The sequence below is a fragment of the Columba livia genome, chromosome 4, assembly GCF_036013475.1.
Source record: "Columba livia isolate bColLiv1 breed racing homer chromosome 4, bColLiv1.pat.W.v2, whole genome shotgun sequence".
NCBI lineage: Eukaryota > Metazoa > Chordata > Aves > Columbiformes > Columbidae > Columba > Columba livia.
In genome coordinates, this window is record NC_088605.1 from 8,903,084 (window position 1) to 8,924,403 (window position 21,320).

Here is a 21,320-nt window from a genome sequence, read left to right on the forward strand (position 1 = left end):
CACGCTCAAATGAAACAGCTGCCAGCCCCAAAAGTTTGTAAAGTGAGAAATTGTTTTTAATAGTGGAAGGGCTGATAATCCTCTGCTTTTAAAAAGTTTAAGCCCCTGTATTTTTCCTCTTCGCTAATAATAGCTAATAACAGCTTAAGAACAAGCGAGTAACCTGAACCTACTTTCTGACAGCATTATGAGTCTTTGATTCTATTAGCCCACTGTCATTACCACCAAAGTGCTGGTAATGTGGGAGTCTCCGTTTTAGCTGTCAGCAGCACTTGTTTCAAACTTTGAAGCCCTGCTTTATGTGGCAATAGTGGCGCCTCTTGTATGCTCAGATATTTCTTCATAATTAGTATTGATTGCTCAGCGTGGCACTGTGGAGATGAGATAGTTATCAGAGATTTGTGGTTTGTGTTCCCACTTCTTAAAGGTAACACCAGCGATTAGCGCAGGTATCTGGTTGGGTGTTTATGTGGGTGTCTAATGTTTGGGACTGGAGTTGTTGTTCTCTGCGTTAAATTGGTTTAAATCTGTACTAACAAACTTGAATTGCTCCAATCTGGAGCAAAACTAGGCTAAGTACATTCAAAATAGCTGATATACATGTAAGACCCATTATGAGGGATGCTTCCAGATTCTAGCAGCACATCAGGATTTTCCTGCATGGGGCCATTGGTTTTGAGTCTGCAACAAACTGGATTTTGTGCAGTGATTCGTGGTGTGCCCAGTAAGATGCTCGATGCTGAAGGTAGCACAAGGAGATCCTGGAGCCGGAATTTCAGGGTTGAAAACCAGGCTGATTAATAGCAGGGTTTGATCTCTTTAAAATGCCTCCCTTGGCAGACATGGGACTTGAACATTTTGCTAGTACACAAAAAGAAACGTACTGTCCTCTTAAAGCCTGAGCGCTTGATGTGGATCACAAACAGAGGCTGCATGCCCAAACTGATCTCCAGCCCTGTTGGCAGAAGCTCTATTTCTGCAACCATTTCATGCACAGAACAACCTTTGGATTTAGTGGCTGAGCAGCACTCCTGACACAAGCACGGACCGTACTGTACTGGCAAAAAGAGCTTTCAAATACTCAAGACTGAGCTCTTCAATACAGGTGACTAAAAGAATTAAGCCCCTTCCCATTCATAATTAAAGTCCTTTTGAGAGTAGCATCTAGCAGTTCTTGCTGATGCCAATACTCATCAGCTTCTGAAAAGGATTACTGTTTTAGTAAATGATTAACAAATAGCTTACAAATTTTTAGTCACCTAAAAAAAGGTGATGTTTTGGTAACCTCAATAGGACAGTGGTTCTGAACATGAGATATTCAGTCTTAAAACCTGAGATGAATGTCTGATCCAAAACATAAGCAAGATCAAAGACTCTTCCCTCAATCTTGTGGAATTGGTTTTGAATTGGTTTAAAAATTGATTTTGCTCCTCTGGTCACAGTTGGTTCATTGGAAACCAGAAGTAACCTATAATCACATGGTAATATATGGGTAACCAAATCTGAGAGTGCAGGGCTGAGAATGTGCTGGTTTCCCTGTCGATGCTGGTGGGGATTTGGCTCTGTTTCTGCCTTCGCTGGGGCTTGAGTGAACTTGCTGGTTCAGCCGAAACACCTAAACATCCACTTCACTTTCAGCAAGCCCCATGGCATTTTCATCGTTCTGCTGCCAGCAGGACCTCAACTGTGGATTTGCAGTTAGATATGTGCCCCAAGTCTTCCTTGGGACTTTGCCAAGGAGAAGGTGCAAAGCATGATGCACCACTGCAGTCTAAAGCAGGGTGATTATTCCTATGTTACTTGCTCATGTACTTGTTAAATATGTCTGGATAGTCGTCCCAGATTCTGCAGAGAAGTAGTATTTGTTGTTACCTTTCCCCTACCTTTTTTTTTTCCCTTTCTTTTTTCACCTCTGCTGAACTGGTCAGAGAACGGCAGAAAACTCAACTGCATCTTGAAATTAAGGAGGTTCTGCCTGGCTTGGTCTGAAGTAGCACTTTACATTTCTGGCCGCATGTTGAACACTCATAAAGTTTCTTCTTTTCTAGCATTTAATACCAAGTTCTTTTACTGCTGTCTCAGAATATAAAGGCTGCTGGGTTGTTAGCATTTTGCCTTTATTTAAAAAAAGAAATTCCTAGAGATTATATAAAGTCAGTGATGCTAAACCTTCCAGATGCTGAATTGTACTAAATTGTGTAAACTGAATGAAACACTAAGCTGCGATTTTATCATGGGATTTACATTTACAGTAGTTGTTTGTTGAGGGGAGGAGGGACTGAGACTTCATTGTGGACAGCCTGGAGAAGGCAAGGTGTCAGACCACATTAAGAGAAACAATTCAGGAGGTTTTGGAGAGATACAGATGGAAAATTCCCACCTGTTAACCTGTATTCAGTTACAGCCTTGAGGTGCCTCTGTAGGAGGAATATAACTGAAGGGAACTGGTTCACAGAGTAGCCATCAAAATGTCGATTGAGAGAGAGCTTTGATTGCAAGGGGAGGTTTTAAAAGCTTTGGTCTGAGTGGTTGAGCAAGGAGTTAATGAGGGGAGATGTGGCAGGGGTGTATTGAGTTAAAAGAAAAACGCAGGGAAAGTGAATTAGAAACGCTGACCTGTCATTTTGAGGCTTGGTGAAATAAAAAGTCTTCACAGTGAATGCTAGAGGGGAAAAAAAAAAGAGCGGGGGAGAGCTTGTTCTGCAAATATAAACTTCCCCTTTTGGAATTGCTTTTGTATTAAAGAGAAGAGCACTTTGCACAGGGAGAAGTATTTGGCATTGGACCCCGGTCTCTGGTGGCAGAGCACCGGCAAACTCATGACACCTCTCTCCCAGTTTGGAAAGCTCCTGACCAGCAGCGTGGGAGGGATGGGCTGGTCAGGAGCTGCAAGGAAAGGTGACCCATCACTTGGATGTCCTCCCTTGCTGACACCCACCATGGCACTGGCAGACTGGTCGACCATGGTGTCCCTGCATGTCACCCTCTTTCTGATTCACTTATTTCTCTGTCTCCTCCTAGATTCCCCTTCGTCAGGTGATGATGAAGATGACGACGATGAGTCAGAAGATACAGGTAACTTGTCTTTCTGAGATGTGGCTCCCAAGCGGAGCAGCTCATCCGGGTGTTCAGACAGCAGCTCTTTTATCAGTGTTGAAATCACCGACCTTAAGATGGGGAGAACCAGCTCTCTTGACCTGGTACCATGATGGTGTTTATCTAGAAGTTTAGAAACAGCTGCTAAGGTGATATTGCTGCTATAATATCTTACAGCACCAGTAGCATGATTTTTTATTTTTGGGAACATGATTCTGCGAATCTGATCTGATGAGCCAGAGTGATAAACTTTCTTTGCATATAAAACCAGATTAACCCACTTACTGTTTTTTACTACACTGATGTTACACCGGTTTTATACTATTGCAAACCTTGGCCTGTTTTATTTTTAGCTAGTTTGATTCTGGTCTTTACCAGCAACTTGGCTGGAGGCAAAGCATAAAATTTTCGCTAGCCAAGGGCCAAATTTACTGATGCCATAAGTAGGAGCAACCTGTTTGGCCGTACTGGCTTTTTCTTTTGCTCACATGGGGAAGGGAGCCCCCAGGATGGAGCCTCTTAGAGCTTTTACACTGATTCTCTTTCAGTCCCAGTGCTTGTTTCTTTAAGTGCAATAGCATTAATCAGGATCATTACATGCTTCGGAGGGGTTAGTGTTGTGTTTTATTATGGCCTTTATATTTCTGCAAAGCTAGCTGCCTGTGCGTATGTGTTTTTAATAAATAAATGTCTTACATTTGAACTCTCAATCAGCTATTTACATTGGCAGAAATTCAACATGACTGGAAAATTTCTCCTGCCCATAGCTTTGGAGATGCAGGACTCTTTAAAACAGGTCTCCCACTGTAATAAATTCATACCGCTGTGTCGTGCAGTATGTGGATAGTAATGGTGGCTTACACTGCCAGACGACCCATCGGCAGCAGTTAGTGGTTTTCTAATAGCTTCTAATTAAGGACCAGATCCTCTGAGGTGACCCGCACCTTTGCAGAGGTGCTCAGGGCTCCCGATGCCTGCAGGAGCCTGGTAGAGGCACAGGGATAGTCAGGTTTGGTCAGGATTTGTTCCTGCTGCAGAGCAGGTTCTGAAGAGCACAATTAATCTTTTTGTACTTTTTTTTAATGCAGTTTGTAGTAAACCCCATCTCTTAGCAACAGGTATCACAAAACATCAGTTGGTTTATGGTAGAGAAAGACACGTTTTTCTTCACTGAAAAGGAAAACACACTTTTTGCCACATGTATTTATTTATAGCCTGTGTTCTGGGTCTTCTTGACTTCAAAACTGTCTCTTTTTTTAGACTTGAAGGTAACAACTGTCTTTGCTTAAAGGTCTCGTTATAAAAAGGTTGGATTCTCTTCTGCTTTAAAAGCAGTTGATCAGCTTAATGTGCCAGTGTGGTAAAACCTCATGGCGTGTCGCAATGTGGATGTACTTTATGTTGCTTCGTTTGACATTAGACCCTCTGGATAACCTTCACAGCTCTTCTTTTGAGTCTGGGGAGTTTTTAACCCTAGGACCACCAGTGCTGGGACATCCCACCGGGGGTAGGGGCTGCAGGACCATCCCGGGCAGCAGGTGGACATGTAGGTGTAGCCATTGACATGTCTTATGGACAGCCCAAAGATTTGTGTCCTCCATCTCTTGTGGCAAAAACATGCCCTACTAAGGGGGTGTATGAGCCCCTGCTTGGACATCAGATGTAGCCATGGTCAGTAGCTACAGGAATGAAGGTAATAAACACGGTTTCATGCAAGAGAAAAATAATTGAGAGTCATTCATATTTAGGGGGAGCTAATCCATCCAGGACTGGCTCACTACGTGTTGCCATATTACACATCACTGAACAAAAACCTTGTCTGCTCTCCCCTTGCAGTGATAAGTTAATTTTCTGGCTTAATTGTGTTGTTCAAGAGAGTTTATTATCCTTATATTTATAGATAAGAGCTTGGCGAGCTGATTCTAATAACATCAGGAGTTTGAAGCAAATCTTGTTAACTCTGGGGGTTTGACCCCAAATTATTGAACAATGGGAGCTGGAAATACCAAAGCAAGAGAACGAGAGGAAATTTGCCCTAAAATGTATGAATATTTGGTGCAAAAACTCTCGGAGAGCACCGAGAGAGGCCTTCCACATGTAGTGCCTGACTCAGCAGGGAAGAAGAAAGAGGAACTTCAGCAGCTTCAAATTGCCGGCCCATTTGTTGTGGCCTTGTCACAAACCGCGGTCCGCCTTTGTGAAAAGAGGCTTTCCAATACCTCTGTTCTCTACAGCTGTTTCTCCCGGCCCTGAAACAAAACCAAAACTCCCTTTTCACACACTACTCTTCTGCCCCAGTGCTCCCTACCCCTCTGTATCTGTTTGTTTGGAGCCCCTGCTGCGTAGCCCCAGCATCTTCAAAGAGCCCCTATAATCTCTAATTAAATCTGGCTATGTACTTGGAGGCGTCAGCTGAGGAAATTACACAATTAGGGTTGATTCTGTCTGCCACAGAACTTTGTGGCAGCTCCTAATTGCTAAATGAGCGCTTGGTTATATTAATTATTCCAAGTATTGCTCTTGGTTTTTTTTAATTGGTCATTCCAGTCGGATGGGTGGCCAGTGTCTTTGACGAACAAAATGGACCCTTGGGCTTAGTGTTTGATGGTGAGAAAGGGCCAGTGATAATGTTTGTGGGTCCCTTTTTTTTTCACACCTGCACATGTAAAATCATTACTCGTAATTAATTTAGAGAGAGCGGGTCTTGAAATTTTTCCTGTTTTTCATCCTTCTTCCTTCCTCACTCCTGAAACTCCCTGGAGCTTTGCAAGCTTTGCTTGAAAAGAAGAGTTAGCAACATTTTCAACCCCTTAAAAAGCAGTAATGACAGGACTCTAGGGGCACAGCAAACTGAAAGCAGTGATGTTTAGTTCGCTGCTCTTGCAAGTGAGAACAAAGGCATCATTTTCAATGCATAGACACTTTATTCCAGTTCCAGTTTGACTTGAGAGCGATGCCGTGGTTGTTTGAATCTTGGCACATGAATCCAAAGGTGCCCAGCCCTGGCAAGCCTCAAATCGCATGGAAGAGTACCCAAACGGCGGGGAGGCTCTTGGAGAAGAAGCCGTGTCTAATTGCAGGAGGGAGGAGCAGATCCTGCCTTTGCTCCAAATGGAGAATATCCCCAGCTGGAAACTTTCCTGAGCCCCATCTTGCTCCTCTCTGATATTCCATGGCAAAATCCCGCTTGGCTTCTGTGGCAAAATTTGCAGCCAGTGGGTTGATGGGTCTCCTGTGAGATTCAAACTCATCTTTTGAGTGAGAAAACGTGGTGAAACGTCACACTGCAGCGCATGCAGCCAATGTGGAAAAGGGAAAAAACCCCCAAAACACAGTGCAAGGAGGAGCCCCGTCCTGGTGGGGTGGCCATGATGTGATCTAGTTACACCCCTGTGCCATGAAATGGGATTTATTGTAGGCAGATACGTTAATCAAACAATAAACAGGTTTTTCGGCTGCCCTTCTCAGCGCCGGTGAAGGGGGACTTTTCCATCAATGCCTGGCCTTTCCCTGAACTCTCCCCCGTAGCCCCCTTACCTTCCTGTAAAGTCCCCAGGAAATCAGGGTGCGTTGCCAAAAGGAAGCGTTTGGCCAGAAAATAGCCTGTGCTTTGGAAACCAAGCACCAGATGTCTCCCAACATGGTTTCTGCAGCTCCCTCCTCTTCAGCCTTCCCAACACCACCCCAACTGATCTCCAGATTTACCCCCCTGCTGCTTCCTGGGCTTTTGCCCAGCCTTTGCTTGGTTTCTGCCCTTCCCAACCCATGCAATAGCAGCATCTTCCTTTACCGTCAGGACCTGATATTTATTTATTTAGCACCCACTCTTCTAACTTTTTTTTTTTATTTCCTTTTTTTGTGCAGTTCTGTCATTTTTCTAAGTTCAGATGTTGGAAGGTAGATGGCTACATGATGTCCCACTTTAGCCCACATTAGCATTTGAGGCCTCTCCTGGATGTGCTGTCTGTTTACTGCAAAGTTTGTAGCTGTGATTTTGCAGGAGCATGAGAATTGCAGGGATTCCCCCTTTTGCTTTTGTTTGTGCCAGCTTTACTCCTGTTCCAGTGCCATCCCGGCAAGAAAACGGCCTTAAGCAGTTTCGTTGTTCAAAAAATGAGGCGTACACGGCATGGGTGAGCACCAGATCCCTCTGATACGTGGAGCTGACGCTGATAGGCATCACGGCATGTTGTGCAAGGCAGTGTGAGGGCAGAAGCTGGATTTCCCTCACTGGGGTGGTACCTACATGCAGGTGTCCAGCTGCAGAGATGTGAGAGCAGATGAGACACAAGAGCACTGCATCCAGCAGGGGTGTTTCCAGCAAATGAAGGGCCTCCCGGAGGTAGCTCCTGACATCCAGTTCCATAGCCAGTTGGGCTTCACAAGGAACCATGGAGAGAGGGGTCATGCGGAGAGTGTTAGCGTGTGCTAAAAATTGGTGGGTACATGGATTGCCTTGGCTGTGCTAGATGACCTTGCCTCCAAAATCCTGGGAGCTGAAATGCAGCAGAAAGCCTGCATGGGGGACACTGGAGACTTAGACTAAGGTGGGCTTATCACTGACTTACCTAGAATTGCAGTGGGTTAGGTCTCATGGAGCCAAACACATTGGGGCCAAGTGTATTAGGGAGCACTGGAAAAAGCGAGCAGTTCAACTGCATGGCAGAGGGTCGCCACAGGAGGAAAAGCCTTGTACACCCTTGTAATTAAGGGGAAGGGGATTGCAGAGGCTCCAGAGCAGCACTGAGGTGAGGCCGTGGTGCTGGTTGGTGTTCCTGAGCATCCTCACCACTGCGGGAGAGGCCAGCAGCAACGCTTTCCCGACAGCTTTGGTGGCCGTCCTGTTCTCCAAGGCAGTTCTTGAAGGACCAACACCTTCAGTTTGTCTTGGCCAGAAGCACAAAGGTCTCTGCGAGCAGTGGGTTTGGGTTCTCTGTGGGTGCTTCCTCCCCATCGGGAGGAGATGCCAGTTACAGTCTTTGGCCTCCTCTTTGCTATTTTGCATTCCGAATCCTGTCTGCCCCCATCTCCTTTTGGCCTTGGTGTGGAGCAGGGAGCTGGGGGGCTGGATGTGGCCCCCAGCATGGCAGCGGAAACATCCCTCCTGCAGCTCTGCAGTGTTTCCTTAAGCAGAAATGAAAGCTTGGGAGGCTTTTTTTAAAAAACTTTCTCTCTCTTTCTTCCCATTATAATGAGTTTGCTGCTGCTGCTGCCTTAATTTGGAGTTAATACGTAATGTTTGTAACACAGCCAAGAAACAGCGCTGTACTTGAGGCAGATTATAAACTGTATCTCATGCTAACACTGGTGTTTTAAAACTTATCCCTGTTCAAAGGTAACATGAATCTTTAAAACTAAAATCACTTGTACTTAAAGAACATAAACATGATAAACCAGTTTGGCACTGTTTTGGTTTTTTTCTTTCTTTCTTTCCCTTAAGGAGGCCACACTACGTTTGTGCTCACTGCAAAGCAAAATTTTCCAGTGTACTCAGCTAACATTTCTTCTCTGCTCCCTTACTGGCCCATGAACGTTTTTTTACAGTTCCAACATCTTTCTGCTGTTCCTGCTTCTTGGCTACTATTGTCATGAAGGTACATCTGTATCTTTTCACAGGCTGAGGCCAGATTCTCATCCTGATCTGGGATAACTCTCCCTGTTGATTTAAAAGCAGCTACTCTAGATTTATACTGACATTACTGAAACAAGAACCTGGTCATGAACCTTTCATCACAAACCTAAAATGCAAACACCCTGTCTACGTCTATGAGAGTCATTTAGCTGGAAAGCATTTCTGTGTCATTTATCTTAACTGCAGCAGGTAGCAATTTAACTGTCACTCCACACATGCCAAAGCCTCCTCAAATGCATCTGCTCACCAGCTGATATCCTCCGCGGCAGAAATGGGCCCGTTCAACTTGGTCTTTCCTTTCTCAGGTGTCCCCTTCTGGACCCGGCCAGATAAGATGGAGAAGAAGCTGCTGGCAGTTCCTGCTGCCAACACCGTTCGCTTCCGATGTCCGGCGGGTGGAAACCCAACTCCTTCCATCTACTGGCTGAAAAACGGCAAGGAGTTCAAGGGAGAGCATAGGATCGGAGGCATCAAGGTAAGACTTTGGTTTGAATCTTTGTTTAATTGTGTTTCGAAGGTGATTCACGTTGGTACATGGAAGAGCAAGGTCCCAACTGTGTGGGGTTAGGGATGTTTTCTTGCAACTTTGAAAGTTTTTCAACACCAAAGTGTTAAAAAGGGCTGCTGTCCCTTTGAATTGAGGGGTAAATCGCTATAGGTTTGTCTCTAGTGGTCATGCAGGGACCAGGTAAAAATGAGGCTGGGTTTATGGTTTCATGGTGAACAGGGATGAGAAAGCAGGAGCAGAAACTTATAATTTCTGGATATCAGCCCAGTGTGTGGAGACATGTTAGACTGAGCCATAGCTATGCCCAGCTTTCAAGGAAAACCGACTCGGCATCCTTTGAAGGTTTAGGAAGGACCTCACCAAAGAGCTGGACTGTTGTGCTGGTGGTCATTAACATTCTTGTGGTATAAATCACTGACCCTTGGTCAAATGTTGGATTCCCTTGTAGCCAGACTAATAGCATCTGCTCCTTGGCTGCTTTTTTCTCCCTCCTTCCTTCCTACCATAACGTGTTCTGGAAAATGCTCTGGCTTGTGTTTAGAGATAGAGCTAAGGGACACAAAACCCCACTGCACTCAGATGTTTTAATTAGATAGAAGTTTCTATGCTACTGTATATGATGAATTATGGCAAGATTTTAACAGGAAAATCTGTTCTGCTCTGATTATGTTGTTATTAGGTTGTCCTTTTGAGTTGGTCTCCTTCCTGGTTGTATTTGGGGAGAATAAAACTAGCAGCAGCTGATTATAATAAATATCTCCAGAGCAGCAATTTTTTGCCTGCATTCTGCCAGCCCTGCCATATCCCTGCGCTCCTGCTATGGAGAGAAGGTGATTTTTAGGAAGGCATCTTCACCAGTGCTCTGAATAGCTGTGTGCTGATGCCTCCCACATCTGCGGCATATTGGAAGGGGGCTAGGCATGCAAAGCGTGCCGGGCTCCAGAAACCAGAAAAGGATTAAAAAAAGTCTTCCCTCCCCACAGTTTTGGGCCGTTTCTTTCCTGTTAACTCAGACCTGTTCCTGAAAGAGCCTTTTGTGATTGCTTCAGTGAAGCCTTTGAAGCTCCTTCCTCAGCCCTGTCCCTGCTCCAGCCTGGAGGAGGCTGAGGACACGCTCAGGTTTAGAACTTCTAAAAAGTTAAGGAGAAAAAAGAAGCGAGGAAGAAACTGCTGTGGGTAAACAGCCTTTTGGCAGATAACATTCGCAAAGCACAAGCATCTTTTACTAATTGAAGGCTGTAAGGATCATCATGAAGTGTTTTCAGGCTTGCGTGTGCTGTTCGAGCGGCTTTTTACAAAACTATGTGACATCAGCTGCACTAAATTATGCTTGCAGAATAAAATCTGAAGCTGAAAGCAATTCCCCATCCCGCTTCCCAGTGGTTTTAATCTATCCTTGAGTTTAAATTGACACGTTTCATCCTCTGCAACACGGTAGTGAGTGGTAGTGAGTCTTTGGCATCGCTGTGCTTTGTTTCTCTAGGGGCATCTTCCAGCAACAAGCTGATGCTTAAAGAGCTATTGAAGGCAATGTCAGGCCAATTACAGCAAGATTGGTTTAAGCTCTCTATCTGTCTAGGTGTAGTTCTTTTTCCCTTTCTTGTTATAAAGACATCTTTCTCTCTTTGTAATTTTCCTTCCCTAATTTGCTTGCTTTTGCTTTTGAGCTGTAGTTAGATGTAAGCAGTGTAATGTAAATCTCATCCACTATAAATATACTGATGGATATCAGCTGAGATTTTAGCCAGAAAAAAAGAGATTGAAAACATGCTCAGTATCTCATATATTTAAGATTTAAATTCCCTGTTACAACTTAGCTTCATAACAGGATTATGCAGCTTGAAAAGAATGGGCAAGATCCAGTTCTGGCAGAGATTGGTTGGCTTACTTCATCTCTTAACCCAGAAATCCTTGAGCTGGGAATGTTCTCGTTTGTTCTCAGCGTGTGGAAGAGTTTAAACATTGATTGCGAAAGGTCTGTGGTCAGCAGATGAAAGGTGACCACTCTTCCACTTCTGCCTCCTGCAAACGGTGTTTAGATCCTGTGTGATTGTAAAGTCTGCAAGAAAGATGAGCGGGTGTTGAAAACATGAAGTTCAGACTAACCCTAGTTTTGTTACAGTTCATCCTTAACTGGTAAAGAAATTCATATGACTTATCATATGAAATTTCCCAAAGAGCATTAATGGTTAAATCCTTGTTGGAATCTCTAATATCGTAAGCCTGTGTGTGTTAAATGACCCTAGAAGGGAAGATGGAGGGGGAAGGGAGGTAGAGGATTATCCCTTCCCAGACCATTGCACTAACTTGCATACCAGTCTGGCAAACACCACTGAGGTTCCAAGTGTGTCTGCAAATGTTTGTTTCACAAGGAGCCAAGAATGACAACACCAAATAAACCAGAGGGATTTCCAGTATCTCACTGACTTGATTAATGCCTGCAATAAGTCACTTTATGTTTCTAGTGTTTTATCAAGTACGACGACTATCCTAACTTGGGAGCACCCCTTTTTATTATCCTTTAAATCTAGACACCAGTCTCAACCTAAAAAAGAAAATCTTGCTGCTCTTGCTGCTTGTAGAGGAGTTTCCACACAAGTTCTGCCCCATGAGTCTGTGCCCCCCAGGTTCTGCTCTCTGTTTCAAAGTCCCCATCACAAACCTGACATAGATAAGTTCTTTGAAAGTGTCATAAAGGTGTCTTTGAAAGTACATCCCAAGTAAAACACCTAATTTGGACCTGATTTTATACAGGTCAGACTAGGGAGTCATCCATATGTCTGTAGCCCCATTTCCTTGGAGTGTCTCCTAGGGGTTCCAGAGGCAAATGTTTTGCAATGCTGAAAAGTAGATTAAATGAAGTCTTTAGACACAACTATGAGACAAGCCAGTATGAAAATGAGCCACTGAGCAGCCACAAATTTGCATTGAAACTTCCTTGACAGTCTGGTACGTTCAGGGCTCTCTGTTCTCAAGAGCTCCTGTTAACCTGGAATTGTTGTGCTCTTGCAGAGATACACCAAGTAGGATGTTGCTTTACAAAAGGTGTAATAGTGGTTTGCATTGAGCTCCATCTGTGCTGTCCTGGGTGGGCAGAGGGTGCAGTCAGAGCTGACCAGACATCTGCTGCAACTGAGATTTCTGTATTACCTGTAACCTGAAATGAAATACTATAATATATTCAGTGGTGTCTCAAAAGTGGGGTGCTCAGTGGTGCTGTTCCTGGGGACACAGATCTACAAAGCAAGGGTCATTGTTAAATGGCTTTTGCTTGCTTATCTTGTGACTAAGCTGTCTAGTCCTATGTATTTAAACCTTCTCTTTACAAAATTCTGGCTTTAATTGCGACTTGGCCCTTTAAAAGAAAGCATGTGGATGCAATTTATGTGTAGCAGAAGAGGTTAAATGACTTCGTATTTGAGTTCACCTGCTGTAGCAAGAAACCTCCAGGAGCAATTACACCCTTGTTTTTTCCATCAGCCCTTGACATTCTGTAGCACAGCGTTATTGTAATCTCCTGCTTCTGTGTCCTTGGAGTCGCCTTCAAAATGTTTATTAAAGTTAAATGTTCTGCTCTGGGCGGCAGAAGGCATCAAATTAATATCCAGAGATTTAGAGAGCTTTCATGCACTCTGCATCCTGAAGTCATCTTTGTGAGTGTTGGTTGCTTTCTGTATTAATTCAAGATTTGCGTTCCATATGTGTTATTTCCTTTATATTCATTAGAAACAAACATTCTAGCTGGGAGCACAGGGCACCAGGTCAGGATGGAGACAAGGGTTGTTCTTTCCCTTCTGCTACTGAATGAGCAACAACTCTGGATGTATGAGCCACATCCAGAAAACCAACTGGTATAAAACTTGGAGCCAAATGAGAAGGGCTGACCAGGCATCTTAAGTGACCACAGTTGAGGCTGGACATGTTTTCTCCTGTTTTTTACAAGGAATTTAGGGGACTAACTTAGCCCTAATCACCCATTTCTGTTAAGACAGATGCCATGCCTTGTTGCCTCCGTAGCACACATCTTTAAAATATGACATAGATGGGGAAGAAGCATGATCTTTATTGTTTCTAGTCATCTAGTGGGTTATATGTAGCAGTTGGTAAAGGTCCACAGGCAAGAGTGTGGTATTTTGAGCTGACAGTCTCTGGACCAGAGCGGTCTGGTAGAGAGGACCAGTGGAACAAAGTTATCTTAGCTGATGCCTTCTGAAATTGTTATTCTAATGGGGGATGCCACATTCAGCTGTCAGTTGGTTTCAGTACTATTATGGTTGTGAAAGCATTTACAAGTCCCCATTGCAATCTCAGCATGTTACATTGCATTGCATTGTTCATGCATCGGTCTTAATTCCCTTTCACATTAAGCCTTTAATGACCCTTGAAATGGGTCCTTGTGATGTTCAGGCATACTCTGCAGCCTGTTCATGTTGGCCAAGTGTCTAGACATTCACTGATAGTTCACTGGTTTGAATGGTCTGGTGATGATGGCACTAGACCACAAGCTTGATGATTTGATTTCTTCTTCTAGTTGCGACACCAGCAGTGGAGCTTGGTGATGGAGAGTGTTGTGCCGTCAGACCGAGGAAATTACACCTGTGTTGTGGAGAACAAATATGGCAATATTAGGCACACATACCAGCTTGATGTATTAGGTGAGATTTCACTGTTTTCCCTCAACAGCTGATCCGTGGTGAGGTTGAACGGGCGTGTGATGGGATATGGGAAGTGGGAGCTTGATTTCTTTCCCCAAGGGCTGGATCATGTGTCTTCTGGCTTCCTTTGGGCCAACAATTCAGCCTCAGATCTGTGATCAATAAGTTACGTAGCTGGTCTACAGAGGGGCCAGAAGGAATGGCAGGGCTGAGATGTCTCCTCTGTTCCCAAGCGGTTCTTCTCTGTTTGGCTTAAGAAGAACTGTGTAGAGTGGTGGCCAGGACACTTAGGCGGGGACAATCCCAGCCTGCACCTTTTCTGCTGAAAAGCCAAGAGATGAAGGCTTCAGAGGAGAATCCCTTTTGGAGGAAGTACGGGTAAATTAGGATTTTCTTTTCTTTTTTTTCAGAAAGGTCACCCCACCGACCAATCCTACAAGCAGGGCTCCCTGCCAACCAGACCGTGGTGGTAGGGAGCAATGTGGAGTTTCACTGTAAGGTCTACAGCGATGCCCAGCCTCACATCCAGTGGCTGAAACATGTGGAAGTCAACGGCAGCAAATATGGACCCGATGGGACGCCCTATGTCACAGTGCTGAAGGTCGGTCCATGCTCCTTCTTCTCACCCTCAGGACAGTCCTTCCTCTGCTTCAGTTCCGGTGTCACAGAGATGGCAGACACATTGTGGGGATGCCCCTCAGAGAAACCCACTGCCGTACTCAGGGCAACAGTGATCAGCACTGGGTAGAGATGCTTGCCATCAATGGGAGCCATAAACTTTATTTATATGTTTATAAATAAGCCCTAGACTAGCCCTAGACTAGCAGAGAAATGCGAACCAGAAACTCCCAACAGAATATTTTCAGTGCCACAGTTCTTAGAAAGGTAATCATTGTTTGAATCAGATTTTTGGGAGCTCAAGGTCTCATTTTCTGTAACTATTTTGTGCCTATAAGAAAAAAAATCATTAGAATAAGCCAAGGACAGCTGTTTGGATTGTTCTTTCCTTTAAGCCCATGCAGTGGAATACTCTGCTTTTTGGAGGGGGTACAGCAAAAATGTCCTAAAGTCGATGTTGCAGACTGTTCTGTTTGCCAGAGATAACACAACTACTGTAGTGGCACAGATAAGCAAAGCAGTTGTAAGAGCTGAGGCAGCTGTGAGAAATGCAGCGTAATACAAGAGAAGCTGTCAGATTGCATTGGACCTAAAATTGTAAAAATAACCCTTTTTTACAGCTTCACTAGAGGCATTTTTGGGGCTTATTAAAATAAAAGGCTCCCAAGTAAAACACATTCTTCCCTTTACCAAGTAAACATACTGCAGCGTGCACATACTAAATAATGCTGAACTACCAGCACCTGAGAGCCAAGATAGTGTTGTTCTAGCCACTAACATTTGTGAGCATTGCTATTATGCTTTTTTTTTGTTTTTAATTGAGCAAAAAGTCACTTAGTAAGACTCTGCTTGGTAAAATGCTTTCTGGAAAGGCAGCTTCCAGATTACAGCCAGAACAAAGCCAGTGAGTCTGGTTTCCCCTCGACGTATGCAAATATAAAAAGTAGATAATAGAGAGTGAAAAGCACTTTGGACTTTTAAAATCCCTTTTTTTTTCTTTTCATAATTAAAGGCATCCTATGTTGGTATTTATTTAAATATATAGGGCCAAATGCAAGTTTTCTGGCTCTGTATTATAGCTGAAAGCAGGTTTTGTCGCTGCAGTTTCAAGCCGAGGTTGTCCTGTGCAGGGACATTCCCCATGCACATCCTGCTGCACACACCCTTCTCTTTGTTAAAAAAACCCCACTTATCAAGCAGCATCTACAAAACTGTAACTCAGCCAGATACATGATAATAAAAGCCAGAGACCCTGGAAATAATTACACAGATTGAAATAACAGATTGGTTGGAAGAAATGGCTGGAGACAGTTCTTCAGGATTGGCAACACGCGCTTCTCGCGAGTTGATAAAACGTTTTATTTTCTTGCCGTCTCTCCAAATGTGTTTGAATTATGCATATTTGAATTTCCCCCTGGTTTCACAGCCCAGAACCAAGCTCTGAATAGCTGGCTGTGTCACATGCCATCTAATATAGTCTCTGAGCTCCGTGTGTGGTCCCCGTGGGATAAAGTTCTACCTTTTGGAAGTTTGCAGAGCCGCTGCGAACAGTGCCTTGTGTCACAAGCACAAGCTCCCATTTTGCTGTGGCAAAGAACATATAAATAGTCCGTATAAATAGTGTTTTAAAATTAAGTTGGAGCGGCACCGGGGTGGCTAGGTAATTAGAATTGCCAAATACCTTCTCTTCTGTGGACGGCAAAGGCTCCGCATTCCTCGAAGGGGAGCACAGGCAGGCGTTTGAAAGCACAAGTTTTGTTTGGTTTTTATTTTTTTTCTGAATAGGACCAGCACACGTCTATTTACTACTTCTGGTTAATCAGGAATGCTTTGAATTGTATTAATGCCGGCATCAGCGCTGGGGCATGGAGCATTTCCATTTTGGGATGCATCTTTTGTGTGCCAGTACTGGGCCTTCATGGAGCTGTATCAGACCCAGCTTTGAAGGGATATATATATTTTTTTCTTTAATGCGTGTGTGCTTGGGTTTTTTTTTAAACAAAGATCTGGTAAAATCTCTCACTGGCATCTTGGGGCCAGTCCTTTGGTTTTATGGACTTGTTCCCCTGGTGCCACGTGGTGCTGTTGCTTTGACCCAGGATCCCGGCCGCGCTGCCGGAGCAGGGAGCTGTTACCAGCTGCTTTGGGAAGGGCTCTGTCCTGCCCGATGCTCTGCTGTCTGCAGGGAGATAAGGCTTTTTTATCAGCCTGCCCTTCCCTCCTGCTTTCAGGAGATTTTTTGGAGCGTAGGAGCTGCTGTGAGGCAGTTTATATATGGGGGGTATCCCAGTCTCCATCAGAGTGAGGGGGACTGAGAGATGCCCAGCATGTGACATTTCCCCTTCACATCTAAATGGTGGGGGGAACATCCACCCCACTCCAGATGTATAAACTGAATGCCGTACTTTCAACACATTTTTTAAACAGCCTGACAAAACCAAGCCATCACCTGCATCAGTTCCTGAAAGCCTGGGTTAATTTGTGATCAAAAGAAACTCCTTTTTCTTTGCAGAAGAGCACTAAATGCATTCCAGTTACGGAGGGGGGGCTGGCAACACTGTGCCCAAGCTTTTTCAAGGACTAAATTATATGTTCTGCATTGAAACATGCCCGGTTTAATTATAAACAAGGCAGCAACAGCAGGCAGGCACGTTTCCCCACTAGTCAGGAAAGACAAACTTGCCAGCATGTAAGTCTTAGAGATGAGATCAAGTCAAAACCAGTGGTGTTTGCCATCGAACGTGGACATCGGGGCTCCTCTGTGATGCCACCCCTGGGTTCAGTTCCTAATAACCTGGATCAGACCTGGCAGCCCTGTTGATTTTAATGGGCTGCAGGTCACATTGGCATGATCGGGCTTTGAAATTGAAGACGCCAAGACTGAGCTGAAGAGCATAAGTCCAAAAAATGAGAAGACCAATTGCTTTATTTTAATTTCCAGAACTGAAGCTGATTTTTTTCTAGGTTTTCCCTAGGCTACTTCTGAGGCCACCCAAAACAGCTGTGCATTTTCAACCAAAATAAAAACAACTGTTTAGGGAACAAACTGATGTGCTGTTGTGGCAGCATGGAAGAAGAGAAATAAAACCCTGCTTAACAGTCTGAAATTTGTTTGATTTATATGCACCACTTTATTTAGTAAAGAAGAGGCTCCTATAAGCAGTGGAAAAAATTACAGCTAATTTCTGAAAGGCAAAGTCAGCAGCTAGTTTCAGACCGCCGCTGCTTATATTTTGTTTCCAAATTCTATTTTGGAATCTGATAATTGAAACAATATTTGCTGAGCCGGGTTGCAAACACAAATCTCTCCTTAAGCCCTTTCTCTGGTGCTCCTGTCTGCAGAGTTATTGAGGGCCATTGACTGCTGTCAGATGGAGAAGTGGGGAAATCGGTCTGTTTTCAAAAAAGAAATCGCATGTGTGCTGGTAGCGGAGGGAAAGGAGTTCACCTGCATGTGATTTGGGGGCCAAATGCAACTTATATTCTGCGCCCAGGTCCTGGGTTAGGTCCCTCACCGCAGGGCAAGCCGGGGATGTCGCCAGAGCCAAAAAGAAAATTGTCATGAACAGTCAATCCTAGCTAATGTAGGTGCGATGGAGGTATTGTTTGGTTTACTGAAGTTCAGGTTTCTGTCTATTCCTGCAGTCTTGGATCAGTAAAAACGCTGAAGCCGATGCTAACCTAAATCTGTTCAATGTGACAGAACAAGATGAAGGAGAATATCTGTGTAGAGCCAACAATTTCGTAGGCATAGCCGAAAAACCATTTTGGCTCCACATTCGCAAACCAAAACCAGGTAAACCACAGACTCTGTCCCAAGGCCCTGGCAACTGCAAGAATGAGCTATAACATTTTTAAGAAGCTAGTGATTAAAATCACTATTCATTTTGTATTATACCCTGTCAACTGACGCTGAATGGCTTTATCTTATTTTCTTGCTAATTTTTTTTTTTTTTACAAAATTGTAATGCCTATACAGCAATTGCCATGGAAAAATTCCCACAATAAAATGACTGTCAAATTTTACTATCAACTCTTTACACTTTTATTCCTTTCCCTTCTTTACAATTGAGTGCTGATAACAGAATTGCATGTTAATGACCTGTGACGTTCAAAGCTCTGGAAAACCAAGCTATTTCAAGATTTTCACCCATAAAACCGATATGATCGGTTTTGTCCCTTGGAGAAGTAATGGAGAAATAAATATCAACATTGGCTCATGCAAGCAAACATGTCAAATAGAGAGCAGCAGCAATCTCATGGGCTCTGGGGTTTGACTCCAGCCTAGAGGATTTGATGCTGTGTTCCTTATGAGCACCTTCTTGTAATCAGAGTTTTACTACAGCATCAAGGGCTTTGTAGTGAATATACAGCTTTGAAATGCCCACTCTGAAAAAATTCTAAAATTCTGTATTTTTCGATGAACTAATGAACCAAAATGTTTGTATGTTCCTCTGATCAGCACTTGAATCTTTCCCCACTACATCTCCCCTCCTTTCTCCTTTGTTTCTGTCTTTCCTTTTATCATCTTTCTTTCCCCCCCTGTACTCACCCTACTAACCCGAAGTCAGTCATATTGTGGGGTAAATTTTTCATTTGGATGCTTTTGCTTGCATGCTTCTTTAGTGGGACAGAGTAAGAACCTGGTGAAGGGAACTTTTTTTTTTGCTTTTGACTACAAACTGCAGAGGGGAATGAATAAATAAATGTGAAAGATGGGCCATTGGAAAAAAAAATACAAAACAACCTTAATCTGCTTTTGAAATTTGCCTGTGGTGTCCTCACACTTGCTGGGAATGTGGCTTATTCTCTGTTTTCCCTCTTTCTATATGTGTGTGTTTTTTTTCCCCATAGACAGCAGGTGTTAACACAACGGATAAGGAGCTAGAGATTCTGTACTTGCGAAATGTTACTTTTGAGGATGCTGGGGAATATACTTGTCTCGCAGGGAATTCTATTGGGTTCTCACATCACTCTGCTTGGCTGACGGTGCTACCAGGTATTTCCTTCTGTGCTGGCCTCTCCTTCCTTCTCCAGGGTGCTTTGATGTTTTGCTTTAGAAATGCCAAGTTTCCATAGACTGCCCCTTGTTTGGAAGAGGATGTGTTATCCAAGGAGGGCTCTCCTCTGGGATTTGTTCTGCCATTGGCAAATTGACATAGTAGAAAACCTCTGTTGCCTGTTCACAGACACTTTTTGCATTGTATCTCCAAATTTAAATTATTATTGCGATAATGCTAACCAATGCTCAGTGTCTTTTTTTGTCTAGATAACAGAGAGGTGTTTACAGCCTCTTTGTTAGGAGAATGTCTTTAAGTGCCAAAATTAGGAGCTTTGTCTTCTTACACTGCCAGTGGGAGAAGGAAACCTCCCCATCAGATCATCCAGGTCACCTAAATTGCACATGGACTGTGGATCATCTTATGAAGGAAACGTTCTGTCTAACCTCATATCTTAACCTAAAATTAGATGCATAAGTGGTTGGTGTGAGTACACCCTTCCCTGCCTGTGGTATTATTTCCACTTCACGGATGAACAGGCCATGATAGCGATCTCAAACAGAAGGTCGAGGAGAGTCATCCGGAGAGAGAGCCCGGGAGCCCAGGATCCCAGGAGCATTGCATGCTGCCTGCTCCAGCTGGGATTGATGAAAGCTGCAGTGGGCTTGAAACCCGAGGCCAGAGTGACCTCAATTTTGTGGTCCTTTCATGTGTAAAAGCTCTTGTTGACAATGAAGCCAGCACAGAATATGCAACAGAGGGATCTGCTCTCCAAAAAAGGGTAATGAGGTTGTGCTGTCCCTTTACCTGCAGAGTCTGCCTCCAGCTACAGGGAAGGCATGAGCATGGTCTAGGAAAGCACCAGCAATATTCATATTGAATCTCAAAGGTTCTGTGCCTTGCAGAGAGTTCATGAACAGACCTGGAGTGTGTTCAGTAGACCCTTACTAAAAGGACACCCAAAATCCTTTACACCCTACTTTGGGTCACCCAGTCATAGACCACATTTAGGTCATTCTCACAACATGTCCAGCTCAGGATGTGTTCAGGAATTGGAAACTTTGGCATTTCTAATCTTGACTTTATCTGTGCGGGTGGTTTGGATGTAATCACTCTTACTGGGGCACAAGAGGGTCTCCTCCACGCCCAACCCTGCTGCCGGTGGGATCTGCTGGTCTTTTCTCTGTTTGTTTGCCAGCTCTAAAATAGCTGAACTGATCCTGTTTCTGCTTCTGCCATCCGCTGGATGAGAAATCGTTTCCTTTGGTTAGAAGACTAATGTCTCTGTTATTTTGAGCATCTCCTGATACTGTCTCATCCGACTGTTACGCATATGTTTTTACAATGTATGAACTCACACCTCTTATTTAAGCAAAGAACAAATGGGGAAAAAACAACAAAAAACTTGAAGTGGGACTTTATATTGAAGTCAGATGCTGTGGAGGACAGCCGTCTGCGCAGCAGCAGGCCTCCGAGTGCTACCCATGGAGAGGGTGCAGGATACAGATCACCTGGGGAACCCTCCTTGTAAACCCCTGTCCACACTACGGAAGGAAAGATGGTGTGAACCAAGGCAACAGATCCATGGCACCAACCATAGTGCCTGATCCTGGGAGATCTGGTAACGTTTCTCCACAGGAAGAGATGGACGCTTGGCAGGATCAAGCCCTGCACAGCTGGGACACAGGGTAGTCCAGCCCCCAGTGGTGGTAGTCCAGTGGGGGTAGTCCAGCCCCCGATGGCCCTTTCCCCATGTCCCCCTGAACACAGCCACGGAAGACCTAACTCGGAGCCTGCTGCTGCCAGGGGAA

The 21,320-nt window shown here is 44.2% G+C and overlaps 1 protein-coding gene across 6 annotated transcripts in view; it reads left to right on the forward strand.

Annotated features, from left to right (window-relative positions):
- FGFR3 (fibroblast growth factor receptor 3) overlaps window positions 1-21,320 on the forward strand; it is a 57,799-nt gene that overhangs the window by 23,871 nt on the left and 12,608 nt on the right. For 3 of the 6 annotated variants that reach the window (XM_065060357.1, XM_065060358.1, XM_065060359.1), the window contains exons 4-8: window positions 3,022-3,075; window positions 9,034-9,203; window positions 13,768-13,891; window positions 14,302-14,492; window positions 18,155-18,305. In XM_065060357.1, the coding sequence (XP_064916429.1) occupies window positions 3,022-3,075; window positions 9,034-9,203; window positions 13,768-13,891; window positions 14,302-14,492; window positions 18,155-18,305 (690 nt within the window). Of the gene's footprint in view, window positions 1-3,021; window positions 3,076-9,033; window positions 9,204-13,767; window positions 13,892-14,301; window positions 14,493-18,154; window positions 18,306-19,363; window positions 19,509-21,320 lie in introns of all 6 variants that reach the window. The other 3 variants (XM_065060360.1, XM_065060361.1, XM_065060362.1) reach the window with 1 other exon arrangement.